Genomic DNA, 16,209 nt, shown 5'->3' with positions numbered 1-16,209 from the left:
CATCAGTGCAGATCATTTCCTCGTCTGGATTCACAGAAGCGCTGGAGTCGACCTCTGATTCCCAGGCTATAGTATGAGTAAACAGCTCTGCAGACTCAACCATCTGTTCTACCTCATACTCAGACGGGCAGCTGGAGATTTGGGAGCTGTCAGTATAGATGGACTAATAGACCAAGTCCCACACACCTCTAGAAGCCCAAATATTTTTTCAGAGCTAGATGCAGAAAATTTTTTTATTCAATTTGCAACCTGATGGAGGTCAGTATAGATGGACTAATAGACCAAGTCCCACACACTGCTAGAAGCCCAAATATTTTTTCAGAGCTAGATGCAGAAAAAAATTATTTTTAATTTGCAACCTGATGGAGGTCAGTATAGATGGACTAATAGACCAAGTCCCACACACCGCTAGAAGCCCAAATATTTTTTCAGAGCTAGATGCAGAAAAAAATTATTTTAATTTGCAACCTGATGGAGGTCAGTATAGATGGACTAATAGACCAAGTCCCACACACCGCTAGAAGCCCAAATATTTTTTCAGAGCTAGATGCAGAAAAAAATTATATTCAATTTGCAACCTGCTGGAGGTCAGTATAGAAGGACTAATAGAACAAGTCCCACACACTGCTAGAAGCCCAAATATTTTTTCAGAGCTAAATGAAGAAAAAAATTATTTTTAATTTGCAACCTGATGGAGGTCAGTATAGATAGACTAATAGACCAAGTCCCACACACTGCTAGAAGCCCAAATATTTTTTCAGAGCTAGATGCAGAAAAAAATTATTTTTAATTTGCAACCTGATGGAGGTCAGTATAGATGGACTAATAGACCAAGTCCCACACACTGCTAGAAGCCCAAAAATTTTTTCAGAGCTAGATGCAGAAAAAAATTATTTTTAATTTGCAACCTGATGGAGGTCAGTATAGATGGACTAATAGACCAAGTCCCACACACCGCTAGAAGCCCAAATATTTTTTCAGAGCTAGATGCAGAAAAAAATTATATTCAATTTGCAACCTGCTGGACGTCAGTATAGAAGGACTAATAGAACAAGTCCCACACACTGCTAGAAGCCCAAATATTTTTTCAGAGCTAAATGAAGAAAAAAATTATTTTTAATTTGCAACCTGATGGAGGTCAGTATAGATGGACTAATAGACCAAGTCCCACACACTGCTAGAAGCCCAAATATTTTTTCAGAGCTAGATGCAGAAAAAAAATATTTTTAATTTGCAACCTGATGGAGGTCAGTATAGATGGACTAATAGACCAAGTCCCACACACCGCTAGAAGCCCAAATATTTTTTCAGAGCTAGATGCAGAAAATTTTTTTATTCAATTTGCAACCTGATGGAGGTCAGTATAGATGGACTAATAGACCAAGTCCCACACACTGCTAGAAGCCCAAATATTTTTTCAGAGCTAGATGCAGAAAAAAATTATTTTTAATTTGCAACCTGATGGAGGTCAGTATAGATGGACTAATAGACCAAGTCCCACACACTGCTAGAAGCCCAAATATTTTTTCAGAGCTAGATGCAGAAAAAAATTATTTTTAATTTGCAACCTGATGGAGGTCAGTATAGATGGACTAATAGAACAAGTCCCACACGCTGCTAGAAGCCCAAATATTTTTTCAGAGATAAATGAAGAAAAAAATTATTTTTAATTTGCAACCTGATGGAGGTCAGTATAGATGGACTAATAGACCAAGTCCCACACACTGCTAGAAGCCCAAATATTTTTTCAGAGCTAGATGCAGAAAAAAATTATTTTTAATTTGCAACCTGATGGAGGTCAGTATAGATGGACTAATAGACCAAGTCCCACACACCGCTAGAAGCCCAAATATTTTTTCAGAGCTAGATGCAGAAAAAAATTATATTCAATTTGCAACCTGCTGGAGGTCAGTATAGAAGGACTAATAGAACAAGTCCCACACACTGCTAGAAGCCCAAATATTTTTTCAGAGCTAAATGAAGAAAAAAATTATTTTTAATTTGCAACCTGATGGAGGTCAGTATAGATGGACTAATAGATCAAGTCCCACACACTGCTAGAAGCCCAAATATTTTTTCAGAGCTAGATGCAGAAAAAAATTATATTCAGTTTGCAACCTGATGGAGGTCAGTATAGATGGACTAATAGAATGATGCTATGCCCAAAAGATTTTACTTCACTAGGTGCAGTAAAAAAATTGGTATTCTATACATAGGTGGTATATCTTGCAACACAGATAGGCTACTCCACTGACTAACACACTCTGCAATAGGCCAAAAAGGATTAGCTTTGCTAGATTCAGCCAAATGCTGTGAAAAAAACTTGCACAGCACTGGCACAGACCTGCCTGGCAAAAACTGATAGGAACTGATGTAACCTAGTCCTGAAAAGGACTCCAATTACAATTAGTCTTTACTCCCACAATCTATCTATTTAAGAGCACAGACCTGCCTGATAAAAGTCGTAGGAAATGCTGTAACCTAGTCCTTAAAAGGACTGCAATCACAACTATTCCCTACTCCCAAGCTATCTGTATATTTGTGCGAAAATTGGCTTGAAATTAACAAGGTATAGCGCACACAGCAACAGCGGTGCCGTCTAACACGCAGCTGCAGCAGTGAGAAAATGGTGGCGACGGGGAAAATGGCTTGGTCTTATAGGGCAAGGACATGTGACATACACTGCCAATCACACATGCCCTTGCTTGTGTGAAAAAAAGCACTTCGCTCCGTGTGTGCGCTGCTGATAGGCTGACAGATTGCACCTCCCCACTGTAAATGCGGGAAAGAGAAAAAAAAAATGGAGATCTTCATTGTTCCTGCAGAGATCCATCCCCTGCCCCTCCCCCCGCCCCGCTGTACACTCAAACTGCGTATTAACATTAATTTTCATCATTACTGAGAAAAAATCCAGTTATGATTTTGGTGCACGAACAGTTATCGAACATAACCTCGAACAGCCGAATTTTTCTCAAATTGTTCGTGTTCGCCGACCGGCTCGAACACCGCCCAAAACAGCTCGAATTTGAGATTGGCGAACAGTTCGAGTAGAACAACGCTCATCTCTAGTGATGAGCAGATCGCCTCTATGTAGTAGACATGCCCATGTGCTATGACTATGAGCGCCAACCACTAGGTGGCTCTCATATCAATCTTTACATGACAATCACAGGGGTCTGCTGCAGACCCCGGGTTGTCATGCCCACACATCGGTGACCCGCGATCACGTGACGATGTCACCGATGGGTGGGGCTAATGACGCACATCCGGTGCACCAATGTTAAATGCCGCTGTCAGAGATTGACAGCGGCATTTATAACAGCTGCAGGTTAATGTTTACTTGTTTAAATGTGTTTGTGGGGTTTTTGTTTCTATAACTTGTTGTCTGGTTCTGCATATACTAGTGGTCAAGCCGACAAAGTGGAAATACTGTAAAAAGTGTTATAAAAGGAAGGAGAAAGGCGAGATACCGTGCAAGTCACCTGTATTTTTCAATCCCTATATAACTAAATATAATGGCTGATAAAGTAAAATTCCTTTCATGGAATGTCAGAGGTCTGGGGGACTCCTTAAAGAGAGCGGCGGTCATGGAACATATCCGGGATCACCTGCCTGCAGTGGTGTGTCTGCAGGAAACGCACTTTGAGAAAAACAGTGTTATGGGCATGAAATATTCATGGATAGGCCACAGCTTCCATTGTACCTTCTCCACATATTCTAGGAGGGTTAGCATCTTAGTACATGAGACTATCCCTTTTGAATTAATTGATTCCAAGATAGATGGAGAAGGCAGATGTGTGAGCATCCACTGTAAAATATTCACAAAATAAATTATACTTGTGGCAGTCTATGTTCATCCTCCATATAACAACATTACTCTGAAAAATATTGCTTCACTAATGACTAAGATACCAGGAGTTCCAGACCTTTGCATGGGAGATTTCAATAATGTTGTTCATCCCTTTTGGGATACATATAAATCAGACACTGCTACAAAAACTGCCTCCATAACTAAGTTTGTAGAAATATTATCAGAACTGTCATTAGTGGATATATGGCGTCTCAAATATCCTAACACTAGATAATATTCTTGCTATTCTAAGACACATAAAACATTATCGCGAATTGATATAGCATTGGGCACAGAACATATTTCCCCCTTGGTAAGAACAGTGGAATATTTGCCCAGAGCGCTATCAGATCATTCACCATTGCTGACTACTTTGTATTTTACCCAGGCCGATGGATTCTCTGACTATGTGAGCCATGAATCCCTTCTGGTTTCAAGTTATAGATATTACACTGATCACATCTACCTTAGAACATTATTTTATGGAAAACGACAAACGAGTGTCGTAAAACACATTATGGGATGCCATGAAAGCGTGCTTGCGAGGAGTCTTAATACAGGCCATTAATAGATCCAAAACTAAGACAAAACAGTTTGGGGAGTTTTTACGGGATAGAGTTAGATCTACAGAAGAGAAATTTGTATTAACTGGTGTAAAACAGGACCTGATGTAGTGGGGAGAGGCACAAGAAGCGTAGACCACACATATCAAGAAAAAAGCTAAAAACAAAAGCATGTTTGCACAGACACACTTCTTTTAGGAGGGGGAGAAGGCGGGACACTTACTGGCCCTCATTGCAAGAGCCCAGATGGGGAGTTCTTTTATTGGTGCTTTGAAGGACAGGGAAGGAGTGGTAGTAAACCAGACTGACCAGATCTCAAACACTCTGCTAGAATTTTATAAAGATTTATATACATCCAAACTGCAATTTAATAGGGAACAGATCTTATCCTACTTGAGGGAAATCAAACTACCGACATTCAGCGGTAAAGATCAATAATTTTTAAATAGACAACTACAGCTGGAGGAGTTACAAATGGCAGTAGCCTCTATGGCTAATAACAAATCGCCAGGACTAGACGGACTTCCCACAGAAATATATAACAAATTTGGAAATATTTTACTTCCCCACTTATTGGCCACCTTCGAGGAGGCGGTGAGGGGGGGGGGGAACCCCACCTCATTCAAGGCAAGAGGCGGTGATAGTAGTCATACCTAAGCCAGGTAAAGACCCTTTAATCCCTGACTCATATAGGCCCATATCTTTATTGTCAACTGATGTTAAAACTGTTGCAAAGGTTCTGGCGTCTAGATTGAATCCAGTAATTTCTACAGTTATCCAAACTGACCAGTCAGGCTTCATGTCTGCTAGATCCACAGCTGTTAATATCCGGCGATTGTTTCTTAATCTTCAATTGCCGGTGGATAGTGATGGGAATAGAGCTGTATGTTCTCTGGACGCCGCTAAGGCATTTGATTCTGTTGAGTGGGAATATTTATGGGCGGTGTTGGAAAAGTTTGGTATAGGACCAAGTTTTATTTCATGGGTTAAATTGCTGTATGATAAGCCGATGGCTAGAGTACGGGTAAATGGACACCACTCCCAGCTTCTGGACTGAGTAGAGGTACGAGGCAGGGGTGCCCGTTGTCCCCCCTCCTCTTTGCACTGGCCATTGAACCTCTGGCATCGGTTATCAGGGAGCATCCAGGAATAGTTGGGTTTCGTTGAGGGAATAGTGAAGAGAAGGTCCTTTATATGCTGACGATACTTAATTATTTCTAGCTAAAACTTCTGAGTACCTTCCTGTAGAAATGGAAAAGATAGAAACATTTGGAAAGTACTCTGGTCTGAAGATAAACTGGAGCAAATCAGTTATACTTCCATTGGATAATACAGATGAGAATGCTTCCCACTGCATTAACTCGGGTTTACAAGTGGTATCGGAGTTTAAATATTTAATCATCAATATATCAGCAAAATGAAATGATTATGAAACAAGAGGGGATTGTAGGGAGAGAAAATAGGAAGCGCAAGCTTCTAAGTGTAGTAGTTAGATTCCAAGGGTATATACTCAGTATAAATCCACTCACCTATTTGGTATCTTGAGGTAAAGCATGTAAATCCAATCAGTGGATCACTCCATTCCTCTTTCCATTCAGTTTGCTGCAGAAATCTGGGAGCTGATGAGAGCACTGGACAGAGCTTTCATAGGCAATACCACTTTGTAAATGTTTTTTCCCAGCAATATGCGCTCCTGAAGGATGATGATGGAACTTGATATTCGGATTCAAAGAATTTTTATTTCAAACTAAAATACAACCAGTTTCGACTTCTTTGAGTCTTCCTCAGGTATAACATCATGCATATAAACAGATCTATCTACACACATTTTATAGCAGATATCCTTGCTTGTCATTTTGGGTGGAGACTGAAAGATCTGTGTCTGAAAAACAGATCTTTCAGTCTCCACCCAAAATGACAAGCAAGGATATCTGCTATAAAATGTGTGTAGATAGATCTGTTTATATGCATGATGTTATACCTGAGGAAGACTCAAAGAAGTCGAAACCGGTTGTATTTTAGTTTGAAATAAAAATTCTTTGAATCCGAATATCAAGTTCCATCATCATCCTTCAGGAGCGCATATTGCTGGGAAAAAACATTTACAAAATGAAATGATTATGAGAAGTTGAATCTTGATCCAGTCTTAATTCAATTTAGAGGTAAACTAGGTGCCTGGTCTACGTTACCGTTTTCGGTTGTCGGCCGTGCTAACCTGGTCAAAATAATCTGGATGCTACAATTGCTGTATGTTCTACACAACTCCCCAATATGGATAAACCGGAGGTTTTTCTTTAAAGTCAGTCAGGAGTTTAGAAAATTAATATGGGGCAAACAGACTCCTAGAATTAAACTGGAAACATTACAAAGAAGCAAAACAATGGCAGGGCTTGCGGTTCCTAACCCATGGGTATATTATGTGGCATCTCAGCTTCAACATATTCAGGGATGGGACGACCCTGGGGGAGGGGGAGCTCACCGTATGTTGCTACAGCATTATTACCAATAAGATAAACTCTATGAGGTATTGGAGGCACATAAGTTTGGGACACTTAGAGGCAAAATACCGACTATGCTGTTATGTCACAAACTTTGGGGGACGGTGAAAAAATGACAAGGTATAGAAGGTGTTTCGCAATTTACTTCATTATGGAACACTCCATGGCTTCCAAATCTATATCAACTGCGTGGGATTTGGCTCCTGGAGCGCCAAGGGTTTAAACAGACTTAATCAAGTGCTGATAGGTGATGTGAGTAACAAATTCTGACAGTTGCAAAACAAATATGGGTTACCTCCCTCTGAATTCTATAAATACTTACAATTTAGGCACGCATATCAGGCGGAAGGCATTGTTCTGGAAGGAGGGGTACCCCAAAACTCAATAATACAGAGAATAGCTAATCTACACAGTTCTCGTGGACTGATCTCATTACTTTAAAACATTCTCTTAGACATTATATTGACAAACCAGCTGATGCGATCAAAAGAGAAATGGGAGAGTGTAATGGGACCCATAGAGGAAAATCACTGGTCAGATATACTGGAAAGAGTTCCACAACTGTCTTTAAGTGAATCCCATAGACTGTTCCATATATATGTGATACACCATGTATACAGGACGCCTCAATTCTTATTTAACATAGGATTTTGTTCAAGTCCCCACTGTCCTAGATGGTAAAACTAACATAGCAGATATGCTTCATATGATGTGGAACTGTCCTAACTTGGTGTCCTTTTGGAAGAGTGTTGTAGCAATGATTAACAGGGTTTATTCAATTGATGTAGAGCTTTCACCTTTGGTATGTATACTGGGATATGTTGAAGATCTGACTATTGATGAGTACGGCAAAATTGTGGGGGCACGTATGTTATCTATGGCAAGAAAATTGATAGCCCAAAAATGGATAGCAGATCAGGAGTCTATGATATCAGAATTTATTGATAAAGTTAACTGGCTAGTAAATTTGGAAAAAGGCATATACCTAAAAAGAGATGCTATCTCTAAATTTGACAAGATATGGGGTCTATGGCTTGATGGCTCTGGTTTGACATCTAGGGAGCTGAGGAGATTTCGCCTCTGTTTGCTTTGAGTTACGTTTATATGATGCCTCAAATTAAACTTCTTTGAAAATTAATAAAAATGTTATTAGTACTTTCACAAGTTATATGTAATTAAATTGACTATTATAACTATGTCCATTTTATGATCTGCAACATAGGCTAAGGAAAGAAGGGGAGAGCTGTCCCTACAGTAAGACTAAGCTGAGCCCCTACGTTGTAGCGGGCTACCTGTTCCTTGTGAACAGACCCACCTTCGTCCTAGGCTAGTCTGAACGGAGACCTATAGAGAAAGGGAGGGGTCCCTAAAGGAACTAAGGACTGGGACAAAAATGGGACACCTCCTAACAGAAGTTGTTGCAGAGCAAAAGATAAACTGACAAAAAGTACTAGTGGTCCCAGAGGACCAAGCAAACTAGAGATAGATAGGCACAAAAGCACTTGGCTAGAGAGACAGTCAAAACAACACTGAAGTCCAGCAAAGGCAGAAGGGCAGAGCTGTAATATATAGGAAGATGGTCACGTGACCGCAAAACACAAGAAAGAAACAAAAACAAACAGGAGGGTTCTAACAGTACCCCCTCTTTTATGAGGATCCTCCGGATCCTCCAGGCCCAGGCCTATCCAGAAATCTCCTGTGGAAAGCTCTGACAAGTCTAGGGGCAGAGACATCATCCGCCCTTACCCAGGAGTTATCCTCGGGACTGAAACCTTTCCAAGCGATGAGATACTGCAATCTCCCTCTATGCCCTCTGGAATTCAGGATACGAGAAATTTCATATTCGCCGTCTTCCACCACCGGAGGAACTGTGACAGTGGCATCCCTATAAGATACATCAGCCTTTTTCAACAAGGAAACATGAAACACAGGATTAATCTTCCAGGAGGTGGGAACCTCCAACCTAACAGCAGACTGGTTAACCACCTGAAGCACCTTTAATGGCCCCACAAACTTCGGACCCAATATTTTAGAGGAAATCCTTCTTCGAGGACAACCAAACCATGTCACCCACAGTAAACAAAACTTCTTTACGCTTCCTGTTAAAATACTTCTTGGACTTTTTGTTAGCCTCTTGAAGGTTACAACGTACATTAGTCCAAACTCTCTCCAAATCACCGGAAAAATTCTCCTCCTCCGGCACCGCCGACCCCAATTTGGAGAATGAACCAAAAGACGGATGTCTCCCAGTGCAACAAAAAAAAGGAGAACACCCAGCAGAGGAGGATGTATGGTTGTTAAGAGCAAATTCTGCGAGTGGCAGAAACTCAGACCTCCGCTCTTGATTGTCTGCCACAAAACAACGCAAAAACTGTTCAACATCCTGGTTCTTTCTTTATGTCTGTCCATTAGACTCAGGATGGTACCCAGACGAAAATGACAAATGGACTCCCAACCTGTCACAAAAAGAACGCCAAAAGCGAGCCACAAACTGAGGTCCCCTATCAGAAACAATGTCGGTGGGAACGCCATGGAGTCTGACAATTTCCTTAACAAACGCCTTAGCGAGTGTCTTAGCGCAGGGTAGCTTAATGAATGGAACCAAATGACACATCTTGCTAAAACGGTCCACGACCACCCAGATGACAGTGAAACCCTCGGACACAGGAAGGTCAGTAATAAAATCCATTGCCAGATGCGTCCAAGGCGTACTAGGAACCTCCAGAGGGCAAAGCAACCCCGCAGCAGGGATATGTGAAGCCTTTGACCTAGCACATACCGTACATTGACGCACCCACTTGATGACTTCCTTCTGCCACCCAGGCCACCAAAAACTGCGACTGATACTGTAAGTCACTTAGTCTCAGAAATTCCTGGATGACCTGCCAACCGAGACTCATGATACTCCACAAATAAATTTCTCCTAAAGGTTCTCGGCACAAACAACCTCCCATGGGGAGTGTTAGATGGGGCATCCTCTTGGGCTTTCAGAATCCCATCTTCCAAAACGAAGTCCAATGCTGCTACCACAACTCCTTCCTGTAAAATGCTCTCCTCCTCCTCGGTACCAACCATGGGAGAAAAGCTGCGAGATAAAGCATCGGCTTTAACATTCTTAGTACCAGGGATATAAGTAACAGAACAATTAAACCGAGAAAAAAAAAAGTGCCCACCTAGCTTGACGGGAATTCAAGCGTTTGGCAGCATCCAGATAGATCAAATTCTTATGATCTGTGAAAACCTGAATAGGAAATTTAGCACCTTCCAAGAAATGACGCCAATGTTCAAACGCGAGTTTAATAGCCAGCAATTCCCGATTACCAACATCGTAATTAAGTTCGGTTTCTGAAAATTTTTTCGAAAAAAAGGCACAGGGATGTACTCCATCCTTGTTCTCCTGAGACAAAACTGCACCGACCCCCACCGAAGAAGCATCAACCTCGACCAAAAAAGGCTTGGTCTCATCAGGCAGCATAAGGATTTGGGCAGAACTGAACCTCTCCTTGAGATACACAAAAGCTTCAATGGCCTCAGTAGTCCACTGGACCATATTCGCACCTTCCCTGGTGAGATCGGTCAGCGGCTTAACAATTATAGAAAAATTCTTAATGAATTTCCTGTAATAATTGGCGAAACCCAAAAATCTCTGTATCGATTTCAAACCAATAGGCCTAGGCCATTCCTGCACAGCCTGAACCTTCACCGGGTCCATCTCAAAGCCCTCGCTGGAGATAATGTAGCCCAAAAAACTAATTCTCTGCACAGCGAACTCACATTTCTCCAGCTTAGCAAAAAGTGAATTATCACTCAATAACTGCCACACCTCACGTACACTCTGCCAATGGGACTCCAGATCTGGTGAATAAATCAGAATGTCATCCAAATACACAACCACATTCTTACCATTCAAAGGTCTCAGGATGTCATTAATAAGGTTCTGAAAAAACGCAGGTTCATTAGTAAGACCAAAAGGCATCACCAGATTCTCAAAATGACCTACCGGAGTGTTAAAAGCAGTTTTCCATTCATCATCCTCCTTTATTCGTAACAAATTGTATGCCTCCCGGAGATCAATTTTAGAGAACCACTTGGCCCCCACTAACTGGTTAAACAAGTCAGGAATTAATGGCAATGGGAAGGAATTGCGTACGGTAATCTTATTAATTTCACGAATGTCCAGACATGGATGTAAGCCCCCGTCCTTTTTTTTGACAAAGAAAATTCCAACAGCCACAGGCGACTTAGAAGGTCTAATGTGATCAGCAGCCAAGCTCGTCTGTATGTATTCCTCCAAGGCCTTTCTCTCAGGGATAGTCAGATTAAATAAGTGACTCTTGGGAAGAGTAGCTCCAGGAACAAACTCAATGGTGCAATCATAGTCCCTATGAGGAGGTAAAACTTGCGACTCCTCCTCTGAAAAAAACTTCCAAAAATCCTGAATAGGTACAGGTAATTCCCCTTTTTCCACAGCCGCAATGCGACCATTACAACATTTATCATAGCACTTAGGACTCCAAGACTTAATCTCATTAGTAGACCAGTCCAGTAAAGGATTGTGCAGTTTTAACCACGGCAAACCTAAAACGACTGGAGAGGGTAAATTATTTAATACCACCAAGTCCAAAATTTCTTGGTGAATACTATTGATAGTGAGGGGAAATGCCGCAACCTTGTGAGTAATACATTTCAAAGGAGTGTTATCAATTGCAATCACAGAAATAGGTGATGACAAAGGTTTGGATTCCAATTTAAGTTTTTCCAAAAACCCCTTATCAATCACATTAAGTGTTGAACCACAATCCACAAATACCCGAAATTCAATCAAATCTTCCTGCAATGAGGTACTCCCTTAAAGAAATACTCCCTTAGAGCTCAAACAAGCAATACGGCCGTAACTGACCTTTTTTTTTTCTTTACTTAAATGAAGCTCACAGTTCTTAATCAAATGGTCAGGTTTACCACAATAAAAACACAATCCCTTGGAAAACCTGCGGTCTCTTTCCTGAGAGCGGAGTGACATCGCCCCAACCTCCATCGGTTCTCTGCCGTCCGAGCAGACCCTCTGGGGACTAGGAGCTGCCATTGCTGGAATTTTTTCATCATTATCCCTGGCACGCAGTCTCCTGTCCACACGTATAGCTAATTGCATGGCTTCCTGCAAGGTCTCAGGTGCAGAGAATGCAGTAAGCAGATCCTTAACCCTTTCACTTAGACCAGCAAGAAAAAAACATTTTAACGCCGAATCATTCCATTTCACTTCTGAGGACCACCTTCTGAAGTGTGTACAATAATTTTCAACATCACCTGACCCCTGATTCAAACGCCTCAGTTCTGTCTCAGCAGATGAGACTCGATCAGGATCGTCATACAATAGCCCCATAGCAGAAAAAAAATCCTCCACTGACCTAAAACACGGATCATTAGGTTGGAGAGAAAAGGCCCACCCCTGTGGTTCCTTGTGCAAAAGTGACATGATAAACCCAATGCGCTGTGATTTATTCCCAGAGGACCTTGGTCTCAAATGAAGATATAATAAACAAGCATTTTTAAAGGAAAAAAAAATCTTGTTGTTTACCATAAAAAAATATCAGGCAGTCCTACCTTGGGTTCGACAAAATGCGCTCCAGAACAGCTACTCACGTGTTGCCGGAGCTCGGACACCTCCAGAGACAATCCCTGCAGTCGTTGAGCCAAATCTTGAACAGAAACCATACTGATCCCCGGAATTCTTTCCTTAAAGTTTTTGTTTGGGCTGGACTTACTGTTATGATCTGCAACATAGGCTAAGGAAAGAAGGGGAGAGCTGTCCCTACAGTAAGACTAAGCTGAGCCCCTACGTTGTAGCGGGCTACCTGTTCCTTGTGAACAGACCCGCCTTCGTCCTAGACTAGTCTGAACGGAGACCTATAGAGAAAGGGAGGGGTCCCTAAAGGAACTAAGGACTGGGACAAAAATGGGACACCTCCTAACAGAAGTTGTTGCAGAGGAAAAGATAAACTGACAAAAAGTACTAGTGGTCCCAGAGGCCAAGATGTATAAATAACTCATGTTTAATGCTTCTAAAGGTTGGAGGGTGGAGAACTGTGTTTCTCCAATGTTTGTCTAGTTGTTGTTTTTTTTGTTTTTTTTTACCTTTGTGAAAATCTTTATAAAAATGAAAAAAAACCATTTGATTTAAAAAAAAAAAAAAAAGAAAGTTTCCGTACATTTGTCCATTCATCCTTCCTTCAATTATATGAAGTTTGCAAATGCCATATGCTGAAAACAGCCCCACGCTATGATGTTCCCATCTGCAAATGTCACTGTTGGTATGGTGTTTTTGGGGCGATATGCAGTGCCTTCTCACATTCAAACATTGTGTGTATCAATGCATCCAAAGAGTTTTATTATTTTGGTCTCATCTGACCAGACTATATTCTCCCAGTATTTAGCAGGCTTGTCTAAATGTTGTTTAGCAAACTTTAAACATGCTTGAACATGCTTTTTGATCAGCAATGGAGTCTTGTGTGGTGAGAGTGCATACAGCCCATGGAGGTTGAGTGCATTACTTCTTGTTTTCTTTGAAACAATTGTACCTGCTGATTCCAGGTCTTTTTGTAGCTCTCCATAGGTAGTCCTTGGCTCTTAGACAACTCTTCTGATAATTTTTGTCACTCCTCTATCTGAAATCTAGCAGGGAGCACCTGGTCGTGGCTGGTTTATGGTGAAATGATGATTTTTTTCACTTCTGGATGATCGCCCCAACAGTGATCACTGGATCCTTCAGTAGTTTAGAAATTCTTCTATAACCATTGGTATGTTTTGCAACAATAAGGTTGCAAAGGTCTTGAAACAGCTCACTGGTTTTACCCATCATGAGATGTTTCTTGCATGGCACCTTGGTAATGAGACACCATTTTATATGCCATCAGTTGAACCAGTTGATATTATTTCTCACTAAGTGGCAGGATTGCTTTCTAATTACTGACAGATATCAGCTGGTGTCATGACTTTCCATGGCTTTTTGCATCTCTCCTTCATGTGTTCAATGTTTTTTTCCCTGTGTCATTACTTATTATTACTCATAACTAAATTTATGGACATCTATAGGTTAATTTCTTTACCTGTGTGGATTGGATGGTTTGTTAGCAACATTTGGTGAGAATTTCATGTCAATAGCTCCTTTAGAAATATATTTACTTACAAAATTGGTGACGTGTTCAATATTTATTCTCCCATTTTATATGTGTGATATGTGAATGTGGCAAACTAATTATCATAGGTGTTTGAGATTTCAGTAATCTAAAGATCTCTGAGACACAATATCATCCATGACTTTAATAGAAAAACAAAAAAATACCGTATTTTTTGGACAAGTGCTTCTCACTAAATTAGAATATCATTAAAAAGTTAATTTATTTCAGTTCTTCCATACAAAAAGTGAAACTCATATTATATAGAGTCATTACAAACAGAGTGATCTATTTCAAGTGTTTATTTCTGTTAATGTTGTCCAGGAAAATGTTGGCGGTGTGAGGCAGGAGCCGAGTCTCCACTGCGCTCATTGATTTCCCGGTGGTGGGCTTCAGGAAAATGGTGCCGAAGTCCTGCAGTGGCGGCCCCGCCTGCTGTGACCCTGCTCCACCACCTCCTCCCCGGGTAAGCTACATTCGGACTATAAGACGCACCCCCATTTTCCTCCCAAATTTGGGGAAAAAAGTGTGTCTTATAGTCCGAAAAATGCGGTGCATCTTTATGACATTTTTATCCAATCTGCATAATAATTTGGAAGGCAGTATATTCCTTCAATCAGCAGTAATTACCCAGCAAAAATTGGTGCATATTTTGCCACCTTGCATATATGTCCCATGACAATGAACTCTAAGGCTATGTTCATATATTTCATTTTAGCAACTTTTTTCTGTGAAAAAAACTAGTTTACAGTGCCAGCAAAGTAAATGAGATTTCTAAAATGTCATCCACAGTTGGGTTTCTTAGTTGTCTTTGAGCTGCTGAGTGTTTTTGTAAACATTTTTGCAGTGTTTATTCCCTATTCAAATGAATGGAAAAAAAACGCAAGTAAAAACGAATGAGTGTGAACAAATCCTAAAGGGATTTTCTGAGAATGTAAAATAAATTAGCATAGAAATAATAAATCAGCAGTGGCTCCAGCACCAATGCTCTGGTTGCATCAGATAGTCTTGGCACTTGACTGCAATGATCTTGTGGTTGTTTCTTATGTAACATAGTAACATAGGATGAATAAAGACCTAGATCTATTAAGTTCAACCTTCCTCCCCCAATTGTACTCCCTAACAGATGCAAAGTAAATAATGACCAGAAGGGACCACCTGAGCATCAGCACTGAAGCCATGCTTTTTATTCTGTTTGTGAGGTACAATGTCCAAAAAACAGCAATTCTGCCAATGTTTTCTATTCTTTGGCTGTTATAGTGTTGGTGGGGGAATATTTCAGGATTGGGGGCCCAGCTTTAAATTTGTCCCAGAGCCACAATTTGTCTAAAACCACCCGGAAAGGCTGATGTACCGATCTGGCCACATGTGTCCCCCCATTTCCTTGCAGAATGTAAGCTTGCAAGCAGGGACCTCACTCCTAATGTAACTGTTTAAACTGTCTCACCTTGTATTGAATTTATTGTATGTACATGTCCCCGCTTAATTGTAAAGTGCTGCGGAATATGTTGGCGCTATATAAATAAAAAATATTATTATTATTATATTCTCCTCCTTCAGCAGCCATTTTTGTGGATTTGAGAGCTGTGCAGTCTGTGAGTAAGGCTGCACTAACAAGTGCAGGAAGAGAACCTACAATGCTTGAATATTAGTAACTTCCACAACAAAATCACGATCCAACACATTTCATTAAAAAATATACAGTATATATAGTCATCCCCTTTAAGGGAGCACTACATGCATTAGGCTACAATTTGGCAGTGATTCTAAAAACAGTATTAGAACATTGATCCACATTTAAGAAACAGAAGAATAACATTTATAGATAATAGCCAAGCTGAAGCTTACCTTGTATACACATGTGTATCATTATTATTTCCAAATCTCTCTACGCCATCTCCAAAATTCCAAAAATAACTAACATTTGTTCCAGAATTTATTCTGCAGTTAAAACTCACACTGGAGTTAATCAGGACAGAGGGACTGGCAACAAGACGATTCGGAATCACTTTTCTCTGGACAAATATAGTATGCGTATCGGATGTAAAAGAGGCCAGTAGATTTGATGCATTGACTGTAACATCATATCTGGTTAAAGAAAAAAAAACTATTACATATTATCTGCA

At 40.6% G+C, this 16,209-nt stretch overlaps 1 protein-coding gene across 1 annotated transcript in view; it reads right to left on the bottom strand.

Moving 5' to 3' along the window:
- The window catches only part of PKD1L1 (polycystin 1 like 1, transient receptor potential channel interacting), an 808,959-nt gene that overhangs the window by 568,357 nt on the left and 224,393 nt on the right, over positions 1-16,209 (bottom strand). The window contains exon 18 of the mRNA XM_073676922.1: positions 15,932-16,171. Within this exon, the coding sequence (XP_073533023.1) occupies positions 15,932-16,171 (240 nt within the window). The remainder of the gene's footprint in view (positions 1-15,931; positions 16,172-16,209) is intronic.

This window comes from Phyllobates terribilis, unplaced genomic scaffold (assembly GCF_046119375.1).
Source record: "Phyllobates terribilis strain yellow unplaced genomic scaffold, ASM4611937v1 Scaffold_4__5_contigs__length_816908805, whole genome shotgun sequence".
Taxonomy (NCBI): domain Eukaryota; kingdom Metazoa; phylum Chordata; class Amphibia; order Anura; family Dendrobatidae; genus Phyllobates; species Phyllobates terribilis.
This window is presented reverse-complemented; position numbering and strand designations above follow the sequence as displayed.